The 27,144-nt window shown below is 42.4% G+C and overlaps 1 protein-coding gene across 1 annotated transcript in view; it reads right to left on the minus strand.

Moving 5' to 3' along the window:
- Rimkla (ribosomal modification protein rimK like family member A) overlaps nucleotides 1–23,781 on the minus strand; it is a 63,758-nt gene extending 39,977 nt beyond the window's left edge. The window contains exons 1-4 of the mRNA XM_042271795.2: nucleotides 23,430–23,781; nucleotides 23,178–23,302; nucleotides 21,769–21,924; nucleotides 20,854–21,037 (exon numbers count right to left, since the gene is read on the minus strand). Coding sequence (XP_042127729.1) covers nucleotides 20,854–20,953 — 100 coding nt within the window. The 5' untranslated portion in view covers nucleotides 20,954–21,037; nucleotides 21,769–21,924; nucleotides 23,178–23,302; nucleotides 23,430–23,781. The remainder of the gene's footprint in view (nucleotides 1–20,853; nucleotides 21,038–21,768; nucleotides 21,925–23,177; nucleotides 23,303–23,429) is intronic.
- Between the last annotated feature and the right edge of the window lie 3,363 nt (nucleotides 23,782–27,144).

Here is a 27,144-nt window from a genome sequence, read left to right on the forward strand (position 1 = left end):
ATTCATTTAACTTCTCACTGACTTCAGGGACCCAGATCTTTTTCCATTTTTTTCACTTTTGACACCCAGAGGATGATGCCAGGGGTCACAGCCACACAGAATCCAGCACAAGTCAGGACCACCACTTTTCATGTATCTTTTTATCAGCAGGAAAACCTTTCTCAGAAGCCCTCAGGCAGACTTCCCACACCTAAACCAGTCACTAGCATCAACATGAAAAAATATACCTCTCTGCTTTCAAGGATATAGGAACACTGTTTATTTACCCTGGCCAGGGAACACAAACTCAAGTTACTCCATGACACAGAGGAAGGGAGGTCATAAGTAAACACATTTATCAATGCATCAGTGGAGTGCCAAGCAGGTGAGCTACAGCAGAATGGGGACGTTTTATATAGGTTTCAACTGTTAGCGCATCTTAGCTTTGGGTTACTGGAGGCTAACAGTTTGCTATGCTTTAAGATACATCCCTATGCTTTACCTAATAGTCATGAGGGTTTTAAGTCAGATGCAAAGGTTCAAAGTGCATGAAAGGCCTAAGGCAGTCCAAGAAAATTTTGGCTCCCAACTTGCAACATTCTATTTCTCTATAACCATGATGTTCACTTCTGCCAAGGTCCGAGAGCTTGCAGCATTTTAAACAGAGATGTGGTGTAGCTGGAAGTTTTCCTGTGTCCCGCAGCCGCTTGGTCCCAAGTAAATACACAGAGGTTTATGTTAATTACAAACTGATGGCCTATGGCTCAGGCTTATCATTAACTAGTTCTTACAACAATTCAACCCATTTCAATTAATCTGTTTTACCACATGACTTTGTGGTGTTACCTGTGTTCCATTACATCTTGCTCCCCCAGCAGTGCTCAGCATTTCCCCTGACTCTGCCTTCTTCTCCTTGTCTCTCTGCTTTGATTCCCTGCCTGACTCTATTCTGCCTTGCCACAGGCCATAGCAGCTTCTTTTTTTTTTTCCCGAGACAGGGTTTCTTTGTGTAGCTTTGCGCCTTTCCTGGAACTCACTTGGTAGACCAGGCTGGCCTCGAACTCACAGAGAAACGCCTGGCTCTGCCTCCCGAGTGCTGGGATTAAAGGCGTGTGCCACCACCGCCCGGCTAGCAGCTTCTTTATTAACCAGTGATAGCAACACATATTCACACAACATACAGAAAGACCATCCCACAGCATTTCATTTTTTCTGTCTAATCAAAAGGAGGTTTTCATTTTAACACAGTAAAACTAGATATAACAAAACAGTTATTAAGCAAGAATTACAGTTACAATATCTTGTCTCTTTGTATTTGGCAAAATTAAAGAAAATTATCTTATTTTTGTGAATCTAAAGTTTTATATCTAATTTATCTTTTATTATAACTAAGAAAAACTATAATTACAACTATCTAGTCTTCAACTCCATCAAAGACCCCAGAAGAATATAATATTACCTAAGTAAACAGGAAGTGCATTGTAAGCAACTTCCAAAAGTCTAGAAATGACAGATACATCTGGCTGGGACAGACACCCAAAGTTCCTCTGTAGTATTGGGGCATCCATCTTGAGCCTACAGGTTTAGAGTCTCTGGCATACTTTTTGGGAAAGCAGGAAATTTGAAGGACTGTTTTGCCTATTTTGACAAAGTTTGTCAGTTGCTTTTCTCTATGTCATGCAGAATGCCTGGCAGTTTTTTTCTGTGAAGCAGGAACCTGAAGGACCATCTCATCCTGTTTTGGCAAAATTCAGTGTTCATTTTCCCATGGGTCCTGCATGTCCAGTTTATATAACATACTGTCAAGTAGTTCAGGCAAAAGCAGTTTCTTACCCAAATGACTAGGCTTGCCACAATGAAAGAAAACTCCACAAGGAGTTTCTTCAACACCCATCATCTTCTCTGACATGAATTGGCACTGCCAGGAGCAGATGTGTCTCATAATGTTATGAAAAAAACCTATGTTAACAAAATATTTTAAATACTATATTCTACAGGTCTTTGAAGTATTTGAAGACCATCTATCTAAAATATATCTCTTTATGATCCTGAAAACATACCTGACATATCTACAAACTTGATTGTTATAGAAGACTATTAAGCTATGTTTTTTGATTATCCTAAATAGTTTATAATAATAGCTTTCAAAAATTAGAACTTTACCTTATATTTTAAATGAACTGCATAGGTACAATACCTTAAACAAAAATAGAAATATATATATATATATATATATATATATATATAGTATGTTGTAACAAAAATAACCTTAATTTTGTATCAATATACAAAAATCCTTTAAACAAGAATAGAAACATATATACAGTGTAACAAAGTTAACTTTAAATTTGTATCACTACACCAAAATCCATATCAATGTAAAGTAGTTTGATATTAACAGCTGATTTTTGGGTCAAAGTAGATTCAATAATCTATCTTTTTTATCATTTCTATATCATATCCTCCTTTCTTCTTTTAGAAAGCAATTGACTATGACCAATAACAATTTGTAACCAAGCCCCCTAAACAAAGACAAACATTCATAATCCATTTTTGAGGACTGTGGGCATAATTTTCTAGGCTACTTCCTGCTGATTGGGGGCAATGATAATCTTTGGGGGACCCTGAGAAAATTTAGGATTATGTTCAAGTCCTGACAGGAGTAGTCTATGAGGCTGGATCATCTCAGCCAATAGCCTTGAAGCCTTTTTGGATGCAGAACTCAGAGGAAACTGCAACAGAGGTGCTCTAAAATGTTGGATCATCTGAGCCATCTGTTCCCATTGGAGATTTTTCAGGGGGTCTATAGATGAATTTCTAAACAGTCCTATTAAATAAGAAACATAGAGCCAAATATAGGGGTACAAGCTGTAGAGATCATAGCAACAGCTGCCAACTAACCTTAGCTCACCACATCGTAGCTTCCCAAGTGAACCTCTTCCTGTCTAACCTGTGCCTTTATTGCCTTCCTGTTCTGCTTTCTCATTGGCTCTAAGCCTAGTCACATCACTTCCTCATCACTACCTGTCTATAGAGACCTCCAGGTCTCTATGGTTGTTACTGGGATTAAAGGCGTGTATCACCAGCCTGGCTGTGTCCTTGAACATACAGAGACTCTGCCTGCCATATGATCAGCTTAAGGGTGTGTGCTACCACTGCCTTCTGTTTATGGCTGACTATGACCTCTGATCTCCAGGCAAACTTTATTGATTAACATACAAATAAAATATCACATTTCAGCACAAATAAAAATACCACCACAGGGGTCTTGTTCAATCGAATCATATTAACCTGGAAGCAATCCACATGCCCTCATCTTCTGTGGAAACAAAAGCAGAACCTTGTGGTGATATTGTGTTCCCCAAAATATTGTGCACCCTAATAAACTTATCTGGGGTCAGAGAACAGAACAGCCACTAGATACAGAGGCCAGAAAATGGTGGCACACACACCTTTAATCCTAGCATTCCAGAGGCAGAGATCTGCCTGGATCCCTGTGAGTTTAAAGCCACACTGAAAACAGCCAGGCATGGCGACACGAGCCTTTAATCCCAGGAAGTGATGGCAGGAAGCAGAAAGGTATTTAAGGCGTGAGGACCAGGAACTAGAGCTGGTTAAACTTTTAGGCTTTTGAGCAGCACAGTTCAGCTGAGATTCATTCTGGATGAGGACTGAGAGGTTTCCAGTCTGAGGAAACAGGATCAGCTGAGGAACTGGCAAGGTGAGGTGGCTGTGGCTTGTTCTGCTTCTCTGATCTTCCAGCATTCATCCCAATACCTGGCTCCAGGTTTATTTTTATTAATAATCCCTTCTAAGATTCATGCTACAGAACGTCTTTTCCAAAGCAACATATCCTTAAACCCAAATTTTGAAGTCAAAATACCTTTAAAATATATATGTTGATTTAACTTAGCAGCCTTTATAATCAAATGTCTTTCTGCATTTAGCTAATTAACAGTCAAGAAATTCAAAGAAAACATAATATACATAATCCAGACTCTATGTATTTTCCATCTTTATCTGGCTTATTTCTTTTATATTACTTTTATTGTCTAAGACTTTATTTTCTAAAACTATTTATGTCTTTGTATAACTGCCTATATTCCTTTCCTTTCTTTTCCAAGCCTACGTACATTTTTACACATATTGCAAACCATTTAGAGGTTTTTTTTTTTTTCCCCATCTGAATCTGTCCTATTGTGTATCTGTAATCCTTTTCAGACCAGGAAAGTTTTTAAACTGTTAAACTGTGTGGCTATGACTGAATCTTCAGCTTTTGTTGCTGGCTCCGCCCCATTTGGCTTCCCAACATAGTGGAGGTATGTTTACTGCTAGCTTTGGGAGCCATGCTCACTGCCAACTCTGGGAAGCAGTGGGTCTATGCCTCCATCACGCAAAGTGTAGTCCAGACACCTTTTTTATTTTATTTTATTTTATCTGTACTAGCAAAAGCTAAATCCATCACATTGTGTGCTGCATGGCTTGGAAATGCCTCTGTGTACTGCTGCGGGAATCAACCACGCTTGAATGCCGCAGCGTCTTTGTACCTTGGCCTGCATGAGAGACATGAACTAGGAAGCTGCTCTTGGCCCCATTTATGTGTTCTAGAACCCCCTTTTAGCTTTCTCACGTTGTATGTGGAAATTCTTGGCAAATATTTGGGCACCATATGCAGCCAGACACTTTTCTCTGTCCCGCCCTGGTCCCACAGTTCCACAGCCACTTTTAAAACAATCACTCAGAGGCTTAATATTAATTACAAACTGTTTGGTTTATGGCTCAGGCTTCTTACTAGCTTGCTCTTGCAATGTGGCCTCCTGGAAGAACTTCAGCTTCACAGTAGGAAAGAATGAGGATTCATTGTGCATAACTTAAATTAGTGATAATTCTCCCCGGGTCTGGGAATTGGACTCCTGCTGTGGAATAGTCTTTCTGTACACTGTGTGAATATATGTTGCTATGATTGGTTTAATAAGCAAGTTGACTGGCCAATAACTGAACAGGATAAAGTTAAGCAAGGAAAGCCAAACTGAGAATGATGGGATGAGGAAGGGTGGAGTCAGAGGAGTGGACAGCCAGGCAGAGAATAAGTCAGACATACAAAATGGGATAGAGGTAAAAGTCACAAGCCTTGGGGCAGCACATAGATTAATAGAAACAAGTTAAGTTGTAAGAGCTAGTTAGTAACAGGCCTGAGCTATTGGCCAAGCATTTATATTAAGTCTCTGACTCACTTCAGTGGAAAGCAACTACCGGTTATTTGGGAGCAGGATGGTTGAGACAGGAAGACTCTGCCCACAGACTCCTCTCCCTATCCACAGAGCCATGAAGAGGTGGGTGAATACAGGGGCAAAATTGGAGTTGTCTTAGGAGGAATGAAGGGAGACTGGATGCAGGGAAGACAAACTCCGTGTCTGAAACAGTGTTGGCATCTTATGGAAGAGGAAAGCAGTCAAATCACGTATTGACTCTTTATCCTGGAACTTGCACATGTGAGATCAGCTCACATCTCTTCACCAGGGCAAGAGTGCCTGTCTAAGACTGACATCAGTGGAATAGGGAGGTATAATCCTTCCTTCAAGAGCAGCAAAAATTTGACATTAGGACCAATAGCCCAATCTGTTACAAATTCTGTTTTGCCAAGCTTTTCTCTTTAGGACTCCTAAGGATCCGACACACACAAGAAAGAAATGGATAGAAAACAAGAGGTTGGGACTGCAGCAATGGCTCAGTCGGTGAGATGCTTTCTCTGCAAGCACAGGACTTGAATTCAGATCCCCAGTACCCGTGTAAAAAGCCAGGCAAAGCAGCACTCAGCGACACTCCAGTGCTGGGACTGGAGGCAGAGGCCAGAAGGACCCTGGGACTTCCTGGCCAGTCAGGCTAGCCAAACCAATGAGCTCTATCTCAGATAAGTTGGGGATCAATTAAGGAATACACTCAACCTCCGACTTTCATACACATATGCACAGATGTATACATGCACATATATGCAGTAATACCACATGTGTGGGGGCATACACACACACACACAGGAACCAAAAGATCATCTTATTCTCAGTTTAGCTAATAACAAATAGCCTATAGGACAGAGTTCAGCCAGCAGACCGAGTCCACTCACTTGGCAAATTTGGAAACAATATAATTAGACTGCCTGCAGGAAGAGGGTCACGCTTATCAGATCTGCAAAGCAGACCAGGCTTTTGATTTGTTTTTGAAATGTGGGCCTTGTTATGTTACCTGACTAGTCTTGGACTCTTGAATTCAATGAGCTCCTCCCATCTTGACTCCAAAGTAGCTGGATATATGTGCGTAATGTACTGCCGTGCCCTAACAGAGCAGGCCTGCTTTACTCAGCTGAGCTTGGACTACTTGGAGACCTATTTTGTATGGTACAGAGAATGATCTATGATACCCATATTCTCAGTTTTGAAGTGTGTATGGTTTTTTAATATTTGTTATTCATTTACTTATGTGTCAGATCCCTTGCAAGTAGATTACAGACAGCTGTGAGCTGCCATGTGGGTGCTGGGAATTGAACCCAGGTCCTCTGGAAGAGCAGCCAGTGCTCTTAACCACTGCACCATCTCTCCAGCCCTTGAAGTGTGTTTTTTAACTATACAGTGAGTAAAAGAATTAATAACAAGTAGCTGACAGACAGACAGCAAATCTCATAAAATGCGTTGCTCAAAGCATCCAGCAGAAACCAATGGAGGAAGCTCTATTGAGCCAGGCAGAGTTCCCAGCAGAGTCTTGGGCAGGGCAGAGCATCCCCTTGTCCCCTAGTGTGAGGCTTCCAAGTAAAGGAAGAAACAGCCACAGAGAGAGATAAGGTCATTGAATTGAGTACTCACACCATCCTGCAGAAACTGAGGCAGTCAGCCTGAGTTGAGCTTCCAGGAGCTGGGCTGCCCATGGCTGGATTTCTCCTTCTCCCACAAGCGTTTTTGTATGATGGACAAACACTAGTAACCTCTGTTAGAGACAGTGTTGTTTTTAGCTGTCCTCAAGGGCACCCTGCTTTTACTCTTGATCTCTTCCCTCTTTGCGGTAGGGTTCGAAGGCCAGCCCATCCTGGACAAGGTGTCTTGGAAGACGTTTAACATAGGTGTGTTCGGGTCTGAAAGTGGGAGGGGCCTACCCTGCTACCAGAATCAGCTTCTCAGTGAGCTCAAAAAGCACATGACAGTTTACAGTATAATGGGCACAAGATTAGGCTGGGTTTACACAGTAGAAAATGGGTAATCACCTTTTAACACAGTGACACCAACTCCTAGTGAAATGTGGACTAGTCAGGTCCATGTTTTAGGGGCAGGCAAGATGACTCAGCAGGCAAAGGCTCTTGCCTCAAGCCTGACAATGCAAGTTCAATTCCCTGGACCCACGAGGTGGGAAGAGAGAGTCTACTCCAGCGGGTTGCTCTGTGACCTGCATATGTCCACTGTGGTATGCATGCATTCCATACCACATCAATTCATAGTGTAATAATAATAAAAATAAACTCCTATTTTAGTCTTTTTGTAGATTCCCATATACACTTCCTAAAACTATTATAATTTATTAAGAGGTAGGAACATCGTTGGCCATCTTTGACTTACTTCTTTTATATTTATTTATTGTTTGTTTGTTTGTTTGTCCCCAGACTCTGAAATCAGCCTCAGGAGTGAAAGAAATGAAAAGAGTATGGGTTGTTGCTAATAACAACCACATTTTAACTCATGTTTATGAGGCAACTTTTGGAGTGCCCAATGGGGGAGGCTGTTACCAGAGCAACCAACCACATGGTTAGAAGGAGGGAACATGCAATCCCACCCACATCCTTCTCTAAGAGGAAGAAAGAGCTAAAGGTTGAGTGATCAGTGGCTAATGATGTAACCAACCATGCCTACTTAATGAAGACAGTCCATAAGACCCCATTGGCATTGCCAGAGTTCTGAGCTGGGGAACACAGTGCACTAGGAGAAGGCACAAGGTTCACGTCTCTCGCCCCAGACTTGCCTCTCTTTTGCTTGGTTGCTCCTGAATTGGATCTTCTGGAATAAACTGGCAACTGTGAACAAGATGTTTCCGTGAGCTCAGTGGACCATTCGAGCAAGTTATCAGACCTGGTGTCATAGTGATTGGGAATCCACAGTTTACAGCCAGTGAGTCAGGGGTACAGGAGGTGGCTGGCACCTGAAGAGATTACAGTCTTTGGGGGTAACCTGTGGGATCTGATCCTAGTGTTGGGTGAACAGTGTTAGGATTGCATTCAATTATGAGCTGGCCATATAATGACCACAGATAATTGGGTCACTGCTTGTTGTAGAAGAGATATGCATATGTAGTATTAGAAGTATTGTGTGTGAGCCAGGTGGTGGTGGCACACGCCTTTAATCCCAGCACTTGGGAGGCAGAGGCAGGCAGATCTCTGAATTTGAGGCTAGCCTGGTCTACAGAGTAAATTCCAGGATGGTCAGGACTACACAGGAAAACCCTGTCTTGAAAAACAAAACAAAACAAAACAAAAAACAAACCAATCAAACAAAAAAAATCAGACAAACTCAATAAAATGAACTTCCTGTCTGGGATGGCAGAGAACTTATCCAACATGTATGAGACACAGACTTTGATCTCCAGCTACAAATACACACACACACACACACACACACACACACACACACACACACACACACACACACGGGGAGGGACAACACTCCATGCTGAATTCTGGTATAGTCAGTAAGAGCAGAGGACACAGGAGGGGAGAATTTCAGCATCCTGAACACACCCAGACACACATTCCTTAAATCACAAGTTCTTAAATTGTCTTTGAGAGAATTGTCTCCATTCAAGTGCAGGTTGAAACCAGCTCTCCAAGAATGGACATGCGCAGAAGCGAACAAGCAGTCAGTCAATGGGCATCTGGCAGCGCAAGCTCGAAACCTCCCAGGCAGAATTAGATGACTCCCTGGAAAAGAAAACTGAGACCTGTGAAGCCCTCCCTGACTGCTGGAGCTGAGCAATCCTAAGTCCCTTCTTCTCACTATCCAACTGGCAAGCAGCTTCTCCCCTCTCCCTTCCTAGAAATTTCCTCAAAGCCAACTGACAGGAGAAGCTGAATTTTTATTTTATTGTGCTACTTTTACAGCTCTTGGCCTCTTTACTAGTTGATGCTGAAATAAAGTTTCATTTATTTATTTATTTGCAAGAACCCAGCACCATGGGTGGCTTGTATGTATGTTGGACAGTGGAGTCCTTTCTAGGTTCCCACAAATGTGTGTGCCATGACTATTTGCCCACCTAGACAAACTCTCTTAAGAGCCATGTATTATGCGTACTCTTTCTACATATAGTAGGCACTCAGACATGTGTTGATAACAATTAGGCATGCCTCAACCCTACACAAAGAACTACAGGCAGTTAGGTAGCGCCTGGAGCGTGAGAGGTGGTGTGCTCCAGAGAAGAGCACACCAATTGGTTGTCCAGTGTCAAACTGTCAGCCCTGAAAACATACATACAAATAACATTATATGGACTCAACAGGCTATATTTAGAAATATACATATATATGTATATGTGTGTGCATACATATGTGCGTGCAATAACAATGAAATAAGAGGTTATGAATTTGAAGGAGAATGGGAGGGGTATATGGGAGGGTTTGGAGGGAGAAAGGGAAAGGAGAAATGCTATATAAATTACAATTTGAGAGAGAGAGAGAGTTGACCTTAAAAAGTCAGGAGTTTAGTCAGAATTGGAAGACCCTGGCAATATTTAAGGAATGAAGAGACAATTAGCTCTGTCAGCTTTTGGTTTTAGAATTGTTTGTTTGTTTGTTTTTATATGCATTGCTGTTTTGCCTACATGTATCCCCTGGAACTGGAGTTTATAGACAGTTGTGAGCTGCATGTGGTGCTGGGAATTGAACCTGGGTCCTCTGGAAGAGCAGCCAGTGCTCTTAACTGATGAGCCATCTCTCCAGCCCCTGTTGGTTTTTTTTGAGACAGGATCTCTCTGTGTAGTGTTGACTGTCCTGGAACTAGCAATGTAGATCAGACTGACCTCTAACTCATAGAGATTCTCCTGACTCTGCCTCCTGAGTGCTGGGATTAAAGCTGTGCATCCTCACTCCTGGTAATTTTTTTAAGGTGAGTGAGTGTGTGTGTGTGTGTGTGTGTGTGTGTGTGTGTGTGTGTGTGTGTGCCTGCGTGCCTGCCTGAATGACTTTATGTGCACCCCATAAGTGTAGGTGCTGATGGAGAGGGCCAGGGGGAATCAGATCTCCTGGAACAGAGTTACAAGTGGTTGTAAGCTGTCTGATGTGGGTGCTAGAAACAGAAACCAGGTTCTTAACCACTGAGCCTTCTCTGTAGCCACAGCTCTAGTGTTCTTAATGAACAGAAAGATGGGTTGGTCACATAAGATAGGTCCCAACTGGCTAGCTCAGACCTCTTCCAGGTTTCTTAGAAGTCATTCACTTATAAATGACAGAAAATAAATTTAAACCAATGTGGGAAAAAGGGAATACACTGGCTTATAATCCTTGGAAGGCTAGGGAGGCCTCTGTCTCAGCTGGACCTGGGAATGTAAGGTATCCACACTGACCAAATGCACTGGCTGATTTTGTGTGTCAACTTGACACAAGCTAGAGTCATTAGAGGAAGGAGCCTCTTGAGGAAATGCCTGCATGAGGTCCAGCTGCAAGGCATTTTTCTCACTTAGTGATCAATGGGGAAGGGTCCAGCCCATGGTAGATGGGGCCATCCCTGTGTAGGTTGTCCTGGGTTCTCTAAGAAAGCAGACTGAGCAAGCCATGGGAAGCAAAGCAGTAAGCAGCTCCCCTCCATGGCCTCTGCATCAGCTACTGCCAACAATAAAAAAAATTTAAGTCTCAATTTTCTTTCACTTATTCTAGTGGTGTCTTCCTCAGTAGCAATACAGAACAGGTAGGTTACACTATTCATGTGGTTATTTCCTATTCTAGTCAAATGACCCTTGAATATGAATGACTAAAACTCTGAGCAGAAAAGTTGTATGCGTCTAGCCTACATTGTGATTTTTTTCCCAAATAAAAAAATTGAAATTAAGAAAGAGTATCACAAATTTCAAAAATGCTCTTTATTAATTGTCCTATTACCACTTCCCACTTGTCTGTTGGTACATGCTAGATGACAGCAAAGTAAATAAGCAGAAGGTAATTAATATTAATTAATTAATTAATAGAAAAAAAGAAGAGACAAGAAACACATCACATCCAGTTCAACAGCTCATGGTGTTTTCCTATAACATTGTACACAACTAGTAGAGAAATATTTTGCTAGTCACAATGCTCCTGTCACTCTATAATTTGGACCAAAAAAAAAAAGATAAATAGTTTTCCCTAAGTATGTGGGGGCCAACTACAGTGTCAGCAGTAGAAGAGGGAAGCTGCCTTCCAAAAGGGTACTAGTCCCACCTTGTAAATGAAAAACGTACTCCTGGAGGGACAAGAATGGATACATCTGAATGTGATCTTAAGAGGTATATGATTTTGACTATATAGTTTGTTTTCATGTTTATGAGTGTTGTGTGTCTATGCATCATGTATGTGCCTAGTACCTATAGAAGCCGAAAGAGGAGGTCGTCAGATCCCCTGGAACTGGAATTACAGGTGGTTATGAGCTGACATGTGGTTCTGGGAACCAAACCTGGGTCCTCTGAAAGAAGCAGCAAGTGTTCTTAACTGTTGAGCCATCTCTCCAGCCCCTGAATATATCATTTAATTGAATACTTTGAATTAGTTAGGTATAACATTTGCTTGATCATCATTTTAAAAGCAACAATACAAAGCCTATTTCTCCCTCGAAATAAAGAAGTGTGACAGCTCATGATTGCCGTGGTGGCTCCTTGGTCATGGAACCTCCCAGTTCTTCCTTCCTGTGTACCCATCATCTCCAGCACACAGCCTGCCTGCTGGCCATTACTCATACTCAAATATAGACTATGAAGTTGCAACCTTTTATCTGTCTAAGCAGCAGGAAAAGGGACAAAGAGGTGAAGGACAATTAAATCTTCCTAGGAAGTCCTTCCCAGTGACTTCTGCTTACACTGGCTTAATTAAATCTACAAGAGAAATATGAACTTTGGCTTTCCATCTGTGTACATGGCTTAGTGTTGTAGAATATTAATTTAAGATGTGTTACATTTATTTATGCTGTGGAATATTTGTTTAATGATGCAAAGATGTGTTGCGTTCTTTTCTGTTGCATTTGTTTAACTCTGTGAAACTATGTTACTTTGCCTGCCTAAAACACCTGATTGGTCTATAAAGAGCTGAATGGCCAGTAGGTAGGCAGGAGAGGGATAGGTGGGGCTGGAAGATAGGGAAAATAAATAGGAGGGGAAATCTGGGGGAAAAGAGCAAGGAGCAGAAAAAGGGGGAAGAGAGAAGGATGCCAGAGACCAGCCACCCAGCCACATAGCCATAATAAGAAGGAAAGAAAAAATCTACAGAAATAGAGAAAGGTAAAAGTGTTGGGAAATATTATTTTAAGGCATATTGCTTTTGTTTGTGTTGCATTTATTTAACTCTGTGAAGCTGTGTTACTGTGCCTGTCTAAAACACCTGATGGTCTAATAAAGAACTGAAGGCCAATAGCAAGGCAGGAGAAAGGATAGTCAGAGCTGGCAGGCAGAGAATATATACAGAAGCAGAAAACTGAAAAAGAGAAGGAAGCAGCCATAGGAGGAGGACATCAGCAGCCACCCACCCAGCTATACAGCAAGCTACAGAGTAAGAGTAAGATTTACAGAAGTAAGAGAACAGGAAAAGCCCAGAGTCAAAAGGTAGATGGACAATTTAAATTATGGAAAAGCTGGCTAGAAACTAAACCAAGCTAAGGCCGAGCATTCATAAGTAAGAATATGCTTTCATGTGTGATTTATTTGGGAGCTGAGTGGTGCCCTCCCTAAAGAGAAAAAACAACCAACATATAAGCCCTGAGGCAAAAGGTAGAAGGGATAATTTAAGCTGGCTAGAAATAAGCCAAGCTAAGGCCCAACATTTATAGAAAGAATAAGTCTCTGTGTGATTATTTGGGAGCTGGAGGGTGGGCAAAAAAAATTAAAAAAACAACTACAGCTTAGAATTAGGAAGGAGGGCATCACATATTGGATACAGTAATGGACATTCTGTGTCCTTCCATGGTCATGGTAATCTTCTTCTAGTAATAGAATCACCTAGGCCATGGAGCCAGAGGCTACTTTTTTTTTTTTCAGCCTCCTTTGCAGTTATTTGCATCTTTAAACAACAGAAAGTGAGCTGAAGCATTTGTAGGAAACTGTCTGTCCTTCATCCTTTCATTTCTCCCTGCCCTCAGGTGGTACACGGAGGTGTGGTGGACAAGTCAGCCATGTATATGTGAGGACAACACCTTGATAGATAGTACAGTAGCCAGACAGAAGGTACCGTGCCCAGATAACTCTGTAGGTAGAATAACTCTGTAGTGTACCTACCACTCTGGACCTTCTGCCTTCTACACCTTTTCAAGTCCCTGCATGTTGGTATTCTTTTGTTATGGTGGCCCACAAATACACTTTCTTTGCCTTGCTTTATTTTTCTGTGAGATGGCAACGATGTGATGATGTATTCTACTACGTTATTGGAAGAATTAGAAGTAAGGTAGCATTGGGATATGAGTATGATACATCACAGTTAATAGCCTAGACATTGGGAAGCTGATTTTAGCACTTTTAGGAAGCATGTGGCGTGTTTTCTTATTAGCATAATGGAAGATCATTGCTATGATTTGGTCCTTGACTTAGAAAAGCATGATATTTATACTTAAGAATAAAACCTCTCATTTAGACCAGGTTGCATGCTGGATTCATACTTTCTGCTGCCTGGGGTAAGTGAAACGTGCTTGCTTTCATTGTCCTGAGTTTGGCGATCAGCAAGTGGGTCTCAGGGAGGCTGCCCGCTCTGGCCTGTCTATTGTGGGACATGTTGGGAACTGCACATGGGCAGGAAACAGCTTGAAGAAATCAAGGCACTTCCCTTGGTGGCCTAATAGAATGAATGACTGCTGTGACCAGTGCTAAAGAGGCAAGGCTATGATTTGTACAAACCCAAGCCTTGATTTCCCTCCATTCCTGTGCAAAATGTGCTGTGATTGGTGGAAACACAAACCTTCATTTGTATGTGAGTTTGTGCTGTGACTGATCCAAGTACCCATTCTGTGGTTAGATAAGGTTCTCTTAGATAGCCAGCTTGGGAGACATCGTCCTGTGTTGCAGCATAAGACCTAATCAAAAGCATGTCTCCGGTGACCTCCTTGACCAGTTTTAGCAGTATGGACTGGGCTGGTAACGTGAAGCAGCAGCAGAAACAGCCAAGAAGTAGTGACCTAGAGTCAGCAGCGGCAATGCGGTTAAGTTCACTTCCAGGCTGAGTTGCTGAAGTGGCAAGGCAGCCTTCAGCCTGACCGCTGAAGGAGAGGCAGAGCTGAGTGGTCCCGAGGCCGAGCTCTAGGGCCGTGAGGTGTCCAGCTGCTTAACAGCTGAGGGAGAGGCACATGACCAGTTCAAGACAGTGGCCAGGGCAGGAATGAGGGCCGGGGTGGGCAGAAATAGAGCGAATGAAGTGCTGAAGCTAAAGGAAGCTGTAAACAGACAGAGAAAATAAACTGCAGGTCCTGGTTGGAAGAAGAGTTTCAGAGCGCTGTCGAAACTTTTGGGCCAGCCAAGTATCTCAGAAACCCCTAGCCCAGGAGATAAAACACTGGTGCTGAGGAACCCTAGTGCAAAGGCCTGCCCAGAAGCTGTGATGCTAGTTGCTGCCAAGAGCTAAGGAATCCTACCTAACCTCCCGTGTGTGGTGGTTTGAACGAGAATGTCCCCCACAGGCTTAAGTACTTGAATACTTGGTCTCCAGCAGGGAAGGCGCAGGAGGCAGGTCCCGGGGACTTAAATGCTCCACTGCTTGCTACTCCGCGCTTGCTCTCTCTGCTTCAAGCTTGTGTTTGAAGACGTGAGCCCTCAGCATCTGCTTCCTGAGCCGCTCCCTCTCTCCGTCGCAATACTTCTCTGCCATGAGGGACTCTCATCCCACCAGAACCATAAGCCAGAATAAACTCTTCCTTCTATAACTTGCTTTGTTCAAGGTGTTTTATCACACCAACTGAAAAAGCAAACTAGAATACCAGATCTACACAAGAGTTAAGGGCCCCACTTCCCAAGGCTGGCAGAAAGCTGTGACACCAGAGGGCACCACCACTGCTCCAGTCTAACCGCCATCACGTGCCGCTGTGACACCAGAGGGCATCCAGCACTGCTCCCGTCTAACCGCCGTCACATGCTGCTGTCAAATACAGGGACACAAATGCTGCCAAAGGTACTGGAAGAGCTCCTGCCTCTTTACCTACCCATGACTCCCACCCAGGTAGAGCAAGAGGACTTCAGCCAACTGATGAGTGACATGTTAAATCACTTCTGTCGGGTGTTCAGTTTCACCTTACACGTGTCTAAGTAACTTATATTAGGCACTGTCAGTGATCCAGAGATGCCTTACCGCTATGGGGGAATGTATGTAGATTATACACCATTTTATTTTTTAAAATTATTTTGTTTTACTTTTTGATTTTTTTTTTTTTCGAGACATGGTCTTGCTGTGTCCTAGAACTATGTGGACCAGGCTGGTCTTGAACTCATAGAGATCCCACTGCCTCAGGTTCCCGAGTGCTGGAATTAAAAGAATGAGCCATCATGCCCGGCCCTTTTCTTTCTTCTTTCTTTCTCTCTCTCTTTCTTCGTTTTATTTTTATTTTTATTTTTTGTTTGTTTGTTTTGTTTTTGTTTAGGACAGGGTCTCACTGTGTAGTCTTGGCTAACCTGGAATTTGCTATATAGATGAGGCTGACCTCAATTTTACAGAGATCCGCCTGCCTCTGCCTCTCTAGTGCTGGGATTAAAGGAGTGCACCACCATGACCAACTTTCATTTTCTTGATTAATGTTTGATGTGGGAGTGTCCAGCTCACTGTGGGTGGTGTTACCCAGGCAGGTGGCCCTGGGTGAGATAAGAAAGCCATGGGGCTGTTTGAAACCTGGGGCTTATGCAGGGACACTTGGCTCAGTCTGGGAGGAAGGGACTGGACCTGCCTGGACTGAGTCTACCAGGTTGATCGCAGTCCTCCGGGGAGGATTTGCCCTGGAGGAGGTGGAAATGGGGGGTGGGCTGGGGGTAAGGGGAGGGGGTGGGAGGGGGGAGAATAGGGGAACCCGTGACTGATATGTAGAACTGAATGGTATTGTAAAATAAAATAAAATAAAATAAAATAAAATAAAATAAAATAAAATAAAATAAAATAAAATAAAATAAAAAGGAAAAAAAAAAAAAGAAAGCCATGGGGAACAAGCCAGTAAGCAGCATTTCCCCATGGCCTCTGCATCAGCTCCTGCCTCCAGCTCCTGTTCTGACTTCTCTCAGTGATGAACTACAACTGTAAGGTGAAATAAACCCTTCCCTCCCAAGTTGCTTTCAGTCATAGTGTTTATTGCAGCAACAGAAAACTAACTAACTTATCTCATACTTCAGCTGTTGTTACATTTTCCCAAAACATTCTTCTTAGAAAAAAAAGAAAAGAAAAGAAAAATTGCAAACATACAAAGAGGAAATGGAATGGATGCCTGTTCCCATATTCATCTACATGGATGCTATTTTTTTTCTTTTTTTTTTTCAAGACAGGGCTTCTTTGTGTAAGAGCTTTTTCTGTCCTGGAACTCACTCTGTAGATCAGGCTGGCCATGAACTCACAGAGATCCACCTGCCTCTGCCTCTCGAGTGCTGGGATTAGAGGCATGTGCCACCACCACTCAGCAGATGCTAATATTTTATACCCATAGTTGCTTCAGATTTTTCAAAAAGGAATAAATATTGGAAGCAGAGGCAAAAATCTGTAAACACCACAATAACTTCACTTCTGTCCTTCTCTCCCACCTCTAACAACTATCATGAATTCAGTGTCTTTGATACTTATGTTTGTATGTATGCCATAACATGTTTTAAACATGGCTGTATCTTTATGTTGATGGTACTTTACTCCACATCTTATTCGGAAATTCGATTTTCTGTGTTTGAAGTGTATCCTTGTCAATATCTATCACACTGATTACTTTATCTGAATGCTGCATAGGAAACTATGTTGTGATGTGCTGAAACTACACTTTTTCTTTTGTTGGACATATGAGCTGTTTTCCTTTTTTAAATTACAAACAATACTACCATGTTTCATGGTGTGTGTGTGTGTGTGTGTGTGTGTGTGTGTGTGTGTGTGTGTGTGTGTTTGAGTGTGGTACTGGTACATGAACCCAGGCCCTCAAGCATGTTCAATATGTATTCTACCTGTGAGCTATAGCATCAGCTTGACCATTCTTACATGAGACTTTGTGTACATATGTGTGAAGGCTTTTCTAGCCTGACAGAATAACAATTACAATGGAATTAGTGAGTCAAATGGCAGGCCAGTTTTCATTTCCCCAACTCTCCGGGCAGGTTTTCCTTTCCTTCTTGAGACAGGGCCTTACTAAATCACCTCAAGTTAATACTCACATCCCACCCCCCTGAGCAGCTGGAATTACAGGTATGCACCACTGCACACAGCTGTCAAATTATCTTCTAATTCGGCAGAAAGAACTGACACGCTGCCTGTCAGCATGAGAGCCCAGCGCTCCGTATCCGACACTTGTACCAGCATCCTTTTCTACTTTCCTACTTAGATGGCTGTGAAATAGTGTCCCAAAGGCTTTCTTGATCAGGGGTAAGATATATTTTTTGCATATTTATTTGCCACTCAGAAATCTTCAGAAATTACCTCTTTTTTTTTTAACCTCTTTACTGTTGTCTCATATTTATTACTGATTTGTAGGAAGTTTATTATAAACTCAGGTACCTCGCCTTGTCAATAAACAAACCAAAAATTCTCAGATTGAAGTTTGTAATTTATCTTTGTTTCATCTTTGGTTGTGTAGTATTTTAATTTGTAAAGTTTTAGCTAACATAAAATTACGTATATTTTGGGGCTGGCAGTGTAGTATTTTGATACACATGTTTAATATGTGGTGGTCAAATTAGGATAATTAATATTGCTATCTGCTCACCATTCCTTTCTTTTCCCACTATTTTATACTATTTTACTTTATGTGTGTGGATGTTTTGCCTGCATGTATGTCTGTGCACTATGTGTGTGCCCGTTGTCTGCAGAGACCAGAAGAGGGCATTGGATCCCCTGAATCTGGAGTTACAGATGGTTGTGAGCCACCCTGTGGATGCTGGGAACTGAACCCAGATCCTCTGAAAGAGCAGCCAGTGCTCTTAATCACTGACCATCTCCAGCCCTTCACCATTTCTTCTGTGTGGAGACTGTGAGCTTCCTCCCCAGTTCTGCCCAAAAATAATAGGTTGTTATGACAACAGTCACCATGATGTTCAGAACCTATAACTCCTTCCAGTCTGTTTGGGACTTGCTGCCTGACCTACAGTGCCTCCCCTCTACACGTTCTGGCTTCTAGTGATCACTATTCTACTGTCTTTTACTTTGAGTCAACTTTAAAAAAAAAAAAGATTTATTATTTTATACAGTGTTCTGCCTGCATGTATGAGAGGGCACCAGATCTCATTATAGATGGTTGTGGGCCACCATGTGGTTGCTAGGAATTGAACTCAGGACCTCTGGAAGAGTGCTCTTAACCTCTGAGCCATGTCTCCAGCCCTTGAGTCAACATTTTACCTCCTGCATGTGAGAAGAGCATTCAGTGCGGGGCCATAGTTTCTCCTGCCATGTTGAGAGCATCACAAGCCACCCCAAAGTCAGAACTCTCTCACCATAACCAATGTCCTCATTTATTTATTGTGTGCTTTGTTCTTCCCTCTATGTCTTTCTTTCTTTCTTGTTTTTCTGTTTTTGAGGCAGGGTCTCTTTATGTAGCCCTGCCTGTCCTGGAACTCTCTATGCAGATCAGGCCTCATACTCACAGAGATCCGCCTGGGCTCTGCTGAGATTAGAGTGTGCCACCACAGCTGGCCCCTTCCTCCAGATTTTCAATGGCACATTTGCAGCACTATGTCTACAAACATTCAGAGGCTGCTTTCTGGGGCCTTCCTTTGTCCTTTTTCAGTCACCGATTTGTCTGACTGTATGCCAATGGCATGCCATCTCACTCCAGCAACATTTAAGTAAGTTGGTCCTGGAAAGGCAATCCTTTCAGTTGGTTCCACATCTTCAAGCTGCCTTCTCTGCCCCAGATTAAGTTTTCAGATTAGACTGTTTCATTCCGTGGAAAGTCATGTCTGGCTTTCTCTTTATAATGTGATTGAATTCTTGGATCAGTCTAGGGAAGAATTTACATCTTTTTTTTTTTTTTTTTTTTTTTTTTGAGACAGGGTTTCTCTGTGAAACAGTCTTGGCTATCCTGGAACTCACTCTGGAGATCAGGCTGGTCTTGAGTTCACAGAGACTACCTCTGCCTCCCAAGTGCTGGGATTAAAGGTGTGCACCACCACCACTGCCCAGCTGAATTTACATTTTTGACACTGACTCATGCACCTCCTGAACCTGTGACCCTCTCCATTTCTGCGGGGCTCTTTCTGTGTTTCTATGTATGTTCTCATGCTGCACTGTAACTAGCACATTGTTATACTTAGAAGACTGTTTTAATTTTCTTCACAATGATCTTACCTGCTTTTGCCAGATTAATTCCAAGTAATTTTTTCAAGATTGATTTTATCAATCTGTGTGCACTAATTAGCATGCACACACATACACAAACTAATAATAATAATTTTTTTTCAAAAAATGTAAAAACACAGATTTCATCTATCCTTTATTAAAAAATGCCAATTAGTTTTGACTACAGCAGCTTTTCTGAACCTTCCTCATTAGATTTAACAAATTCTACTCTGAGGGACTTTCAGTTTAAAAAAAATTTTTTTTTTTGAGACAGGTCTCTACATAGACAGCCTTGGCTGTCCTGGAACTCACTATGTAGCCCAGGCTAGCCTTGAACTCACAGAGGTCTACCTGCCTCTGTCTCTCAAGTGCTGGAATTTCTGCCTTTAATAAACCACGACAGACCTTAATCTGTCAGAGATATGCACTCCATCAGCAAATTTGAGGTTGCTCGGTTTCCTTGTGATGTGGGGATCCTCAACTCAGTCCTTATATAAGTAATTCTCATTTCTTTGACATTGATGGCACTGACATTGACTTACATAAACATACACAGAGCTATATAATTGTACTTTTGACTACCCATGCTATCATAACTTATGTAATAAAATACAATCAACCCTTGAATGAGCATAAAACTCAAGTGCATGATAGTCCATCACCCACAAGAACTGACACTGATGGTCATTGTAAGACAAAACTGAAAGTACAAGTTAGGTGGAAGTCAGTGATGAAAGAGCCAGCTGTTTAAAGATACCCGTGGCTGTAATAACAAGCACACTAGGTCAACATGAGTTGCCTCTATTTCACTAAATTCAAAAACTAGATATTGATAAACTACCACGTGTTAAATACTGTACTAAATACCATTAGTTGTGGTGGATTTACATCCTAAATCTGAATGCACCTGCGCAGCTCTGAGGACCAGAAGCATCTATGTTCAGCAGCTCACAACTGCCTAAAACTCCAGTTTGGGGTGGGGTAGGGCTGGATGGGTGAACGCAAAGGTAGCCTAAATGTCTGACAACCTAGTAGACATATTCAGTTAAAGCCTGTAAATAATCACAATAATAAAAAGCCCAGTAAGACAGAATTTAATGACATACAATAGCTGCCATAGATCCCAGGGTGAAAAAAAAACTCAGAATGAAGAGGGATCAGGAAAAGTGACAGACTATTGAGGTCCATACCTGTGAGCTGTCTTAAATCTTCTCTGCCATCAGTCACTTTGAAAGCAATGGAAACAATTCTGGAATTTGCTTGAATTATCATTTCTTTTCTTGCTGACATTGCACAGGGCCCCTGTTCCCTGTCCAGCCCTTTCAGATGAGAAGTCTCTGATGTCTTTGTCTCAATCTCTGTGAATATATTATGCTACAAGGCAAGGGAAAAATTAAGATTGAAGGTTGGGGACTGGGGAGATGGCTCAGAGGTTAAAATGCTTACGACCATGCAATCATGAGGACCAGAACCCTGGCCAATGCCAGGTGGGCATGGCATCAGCCTTGGAAGACAGAGACAGGTGATCTCCAGAGCAAGAAGGCAAGTGAGACTTGCCATGCTGTGAGCTGTGGGTTTGACTGAGAGAGTCTACCTCATTGGGTGAAATGGAAGAATAATGGGGGATGATTCCTGATCAACACAAGCACACACACCAACATGCATGCACATCCATACACATGAAACATGCATATGCAGAAAAGTGGAAAAAGAAAAAAATTGAAGGTTGGATTAAGGTTGCTAACATTGAGATGGGGAGATCGTCCTTGACTGGGTGGATCCCCTATGATCACAATGACAGACAGATGTGAGAGGGAAGTGACAGGAGAGCTAAACTGGAGCTGACCACTGCTGGCATTGAACATGGCTGTGGACATGAGCCAAAGCATGCTGGCAGCTCCTAGTAGACGGTCAAGGCCAGGAGGCAGATGCTTTTCTAGAACTCCCAAAAGAACCTAACCCCGACCTCGTTCATAGAACAGCAGGACTGATTTCTGGCTTCCGACCTTCACAATGATTAGACAACAAGTTTGTGTTATTTCAGGCTATCCAATCTGTGACAATTTGTTATAGCAGTAATAAGAACCTGCACAAAGTGTACTTACCGAAGCCAGTCAGAAAAAGAACAAGTTTTGAATGAAAGCTCACAGTTTTGTCCACTGGTGGTTACTTGCAAGTTATTGGAAATGTGGGTTTGAATCCTGGAGTAGAGGCTAGAATTCAAGGTTTTAGAATCATTTCATGGAGAAGATGCTCGACACCTAGAATGAATGTGAGAGAGTATTAGTAAGTTTAGAACTGTGCTGTCTAATAGAGTCATAACACAGTGAATACAAGCCACATATGCCATTCAAAAATGCCATCAACTGGGCCCAGTGGGTAAAAATGCTAGCCATGCAAGCCCAAAGACCTGTTTGTCGAAGAACCCGTATAAAAAGCTGGATTCCATGGCACACATCTGTAATCTTAGCACTCTTACTCTAAGATGGGAGGCAGAGATAGGAGGATCCCCTGGATACCTGCAGGTCAGCTTGCCTGGAGCATACAGTGCAGAAGAAAAACAAGAGAGACCCTGGCTCAACAAGGTGGAAGGTGAGAACTGACTCTAGAATGTTGTTCTCTGATGTTCACATTCATTCCATGGTAATCACATGCCTACACACATGTGCGCGCACATATACACACACAAATGCACACTAGCAACCAAAAAGGTGATGTAGCACAAATCTTAAAAGGTCGTATTAATAAAAACAAATGTGAAGCAAGGTATTGGGGTGAATGCTGGAAGATCAGAGAAGCAGAACAAGCCACAGCCACCTCATCTCACCAATTAATCAGCTGATCCTGTTTCCTCAGGCTGGAAGCCTCTGAGTTCTCATCCAAATTGATCTCAGCTGAACTGCTGCTCAAAAGCCTAAAAGCTTAACCAGACCAAAAGCTTCTAGTTTCTGGTCCTCACTCCTTAAATACCTTTCTGCTTCCTGCCATCACTTCCCAGGATTAAAGGTGTGTGTCACCATGCCTGGCTGTTTCCAGTGTGGCTTTGAACTCACAGAGATCCAGATGGATCTCTGCCTTCAGAATGTGAGGATTAAAGGCGTGTGTGCCACCATTTTCTGGCCTCTATATCTAGTGGCTGTTCTGTTCTCTGACCCCAGATAAGTTTATTAGGGTGCACAATATTATGGGGAACACAATATCACTACAGTGAAATTGCCAGATGGTGGTGGTGCTCACCTTGAATCCCAGCACTCAGGAGGCAGAGGCAGGTGGATTTCTGTGAGTGTGAGACCAGCCTGGTCTACAAAGTGAATTCCAGGACAGCCAGGGCTACAAAGAGAAATCCTGTCTTGAAAAACCAGAGAAAAGGTGAAATGTATGTTTTAGTACACTAAATATGTCCATGTTGTTGTCACTTTAACATTTAATCGGCACAAATGTTAGTAAAGAGCTCTTTGACATCAATGTTTTGCAAGTCTTTAAAATTCATGTACACCTTACACTTGCAGCACACCTGAGTCCAGCGTGTCTACAGCTACTTTCAGGGGCTCAGTAACCTTCCCTCGGCTGGTGTAGTAGCTGTCTCAGGCAGTGCAGTTTAGAAGAAGAGCAGACAACGAATGGAGCCTTGTGAGACACCTGCATTTGAGAGATAAGAGGACGGAAAGAAGTCACTGACAGAACTGACAGAGGCAGGAGGATAATCAGGACAGCACAGTGTCTAAAAATTCAAGTGTTTTTCCTAGGGAAGAAGGTCGTCACGCACTTCGTTCAGAGCGAAGGCTCCTTCGCTCTTGAATTTGAGAGGGCTTCCCCTGCCGTAGTGTGGCTCCGCACGACAAAAATCACTCTCATTTGCTGTGGCTTTAGGAGTCTCGTGTATGGATCCAAATGTGAGTTTAGGGGCCCTAAGGCCGGTGGCCAGAGATAACAGGGTGACTGAGGGACAGAAGAAAGGAACAGTGAGGTGGTACAAAGTTGTCAGAGGGTGTGATGATTTAAAACAGGTGCCTGGTGGGAGTAAGATGGAGATCGGGTTACCATGACAACCGATTATTTCATTGGTCCAATGACCAGTTGCCATGGAGACAAAATCTTTGTGTCAGTGTGACATAGATCCCAAGGGAGAGGATGCTTGTGCAAAGAACCCCATGCTCATTGCTAAAGCTTTCACATTAGCAATAATTTCTGCATTGCTTGAAGTCTCTCAGGCACGCCAGTCAACATGGATGTTCTCCTTCTTCTTTGCTGTGCATTTACAGCAGTCATTGCTTGCAAAATGCACACATTTTCCTGTTCTACATAATGTCTTCCTGGCAAATACTTTAGTTGTCTTTGTAATGTGGCATTTTCTCTCAAAAGACGTACTTCCCTTGAAGGCAGGGATCATCCTTACAATTGAGTTGCGTTTTGCAAGGACTCAACATATTATGCTCACTAGACAATGAGCCAGTAGAGAGCTAGTGGGAGCCACTGGAAAGCAGAGGACCTTGGGAGCCAGCCAGATTTGGGGTTGCATGTCTTCTCTGCTTCTGCCATCTGCCAGTTGTGTAGACCTAGGAAAGCTGTCCCCACCCCCAGTCCCCACCCCTGCAACTCCCTGCCTCCTCTTCTTTGAGAAAGAGTCTCATTATATCACTTTGATGTTCTGGAACTCACTACATAGACCAGGGTGGTCTTGAATTCACAAAGGTCTGCTTGCTTCTGCTTCTTGAGTGCTAGGATAAAGGGTGTGTGCCACTATGTTCCAGTCCCTGGAAGAAGTAACTTCCCCCCCCCCCAGGCAGCGTTTCTCTGTGTAGCCCTGGCTCTCCTGGAATTCACTTTGTAGACCAGGCTGGCCTCAAATTCAGAGATCTGTCTACCTCTGCCTCCCGAGTGTTGGGATTAAGGCATGTGTCACTGTGCCTGGCTCAGAAGTAACTTTTAATATAAAAAAAGAAATAGAGGACACACCAGTTTTCATGTGTGAATCTTACTTGAATTTTGTTTCAAACAAAATTTTATGAAACCCATCAAGTGACTGGATGTGTAAGCATTGGGAGGGAGCATCAGAGATATATCTTATGACAATTAGGACAGCATGGAGCTGTTAGCAGGGTAGACAGGCTATGCAGAGATGGACAGGAAATCTTTGCTAGCTGTACTTAGATGGGGCATCAATAGCCAGAACATATATAGAACTACAAAATAGAATAAAGAAACTGCTGATCAATAAATGGGTCACTGAATTAATAGACAGTTCTCAAAAGAAGGCCAATAAATGTTTTTAAAAGTGTTCAACATCCTTAACCATCTGGGAAGTGCAAATTAAGACCACTTTGAGATTCTAGCTTGTCACACTCAGAATAGCTGCCACCAAGAAAAAAAGTGATAACAGATATTAGATGTAGGGAAGAGGAGCCTTAATCCTTACTGTTGTGTAGGATTACTTACTGAAGTGTAGACTGTAGTGTGGAAATGAGTGTGGAGGTTTCTCAAGATTGAAGACTAGAAGCACTGTGGGAGCCAGCTCTACCCTCCCTGGGGTTTATTTCTACCACAGGTGCATTTGCACAGCATTCCGTTTGCTGCAAGGAAATGAAATCATCCTGGGTGTCCATCCACCAGCGAAGGGAAAACAAAAAACTGGGCCATACATTGAGTTTACATTCACTTACAAAAAAGGTAGAATTATGAAAATTTCAGGAACATGGATGGAACCAGAAAAGAATATGTTAAGTGAGGTAATTCAGCCAGGCATGGAAAGGACGAAAACCACGTATTTTTCTCTCCTCTGCAGGTCCCAGCTTCTACCTCTTATACATGTGTGTTTATGTGTGTGTGTGAGAGAGAGAGGGAGTGTGTGTGTGTGTGTGTGTGTGTGTGTGTGTGTGTGTGTGTGTGTAGAGAGAGAGACAGAGAACAGAAAGGGGCTCATGAGTGGGGAGGGTAACAGAGGACATGTGAAATGAAATGCAGAAGGGACTATTGGGCAGAAGGGTAAAAGTGGGGGGAGGAAGCAGACAGATGGGGAGAGAAAATGAAGGGGGGCAACCAAAGTTACATATATATGAAAACGGCATAAAGAAATTAAGGATATTTTATGCAAATTGAAATAAACTAAAATAAAGCTATATATCTTAACATTTTATACACGAGAGACTCTGAAGACTACCAGGAAAACTTAGATATGATAAACACTTTAAGCAAAGTGGCAGGATATAAAATTAACATGTAAAATTAGTAACCTTCCTGTACATAAGAATGCCAAGAAATAAGAAAAAGAATTCCATTCAAAATTGCAGTAGGGCCAGGCATGGTGGCATATACCTTTAATCCCAGTACCTAGGAGGCAGAGGCAGGTGAATCTCTGAGTTCCAGGACAGCCAACAGCTACAGAAATCCTGTCTTGAAAAAAAACCACCACCACCACCACCACCATCAAAAAAAAAACAAAAAAAAAACCCCACCAACCAACCAACCAAGCAAACAAACAAAAACACATCTCTTTGGGGCTGGAGAGATGGCTCAGTGGTTAAGAGCACTGGCTGCTTCTGGAGGACTTGAGTTCAATTCCCAGCAACCACATGGTGGCTCACAACCATCTATAGTGGGATCTGATGCCCTCTACTGGCCTGCAGGTGTACATGCAGACCAAGCACTCATACACAAATATAAACATGTTTAAAAGAAAAACAAATGCAGGAGTCAGGGAAGAGGACGAAGAGAAGGTGGCTGCCACCTGTCTTGGAATAAAGCTAGCTAATGAAGTAAAAGACTCCTACAATAAAAACTTTAAAACACTGAAGAAATTGAGGAAGACATGAGAAGGCTGAAAGATCTTCCATGCTCATGGATAGGAAGAATTAATATTGTGAAAATGATTATCTTTTTATTGTTTTTTGTTTGTTTTGTTTTGTGAGATGGGGTTTGCCTGTAACTTCCCTGGCTGTCCCGGAACTCACTTAGTAGACCAGGCAGGCCTTGAACTCATAGAGATCTGCTTACCTCTGCCTCCTGAGTGTTGGGATTAAAGCCACCATGCCCAGTAAAAATGGTTTTCTTAGCAATAGTAGTTCAATACAGTAGGTTCAATACAGTCCCATCAAAATGTCAACATCATTCTTTTTTAGCAGAGAGAGGAAAAACAATCTTAAAAATCCACATGGCAACAGAAAAGACCCAAGATCCTGAGCAATGCTTGGATATATCACCATGTCTGATTTCAAGTAATGCAACAGAAACTTAGTAACAAAAACAGAAGTGTAGCTCAATGGGACAGGATGGAGGACCCTGATATCTTTATTGGCCATTTGTACTTTATCTTTTGAGTGTCTGTTCATGTCATTAGTACATTTATTTATTCATTATTTTTTTTTTTATTGTAAGACAGGGTCTCACATACCTCAGGCTGAGATATGTGACAGCTACATGATTTTGGCAAGCATGCCCTAAATACACACTATAGAAAAGACAACATCTTCAACAATGGTGCAGGG

Source organism: Peromyscus maniculatus, chromosome 2 (assembly GCF_049852395.1).
Source record: "Peromyscus maniculatus bairdii isolate BWxNUB_F1_BW_parent chromosome 2, HU_Pman_BW_mat_3.1, whole genome shotgun sequence".
In the NCBI taxonomy this organism is placed as follows: Eukaryota; Metazoa; Chordata; class Mammalia; order Rodentia; family Cricetidae; genus Peromyscus; species Peromyscus maniculatus.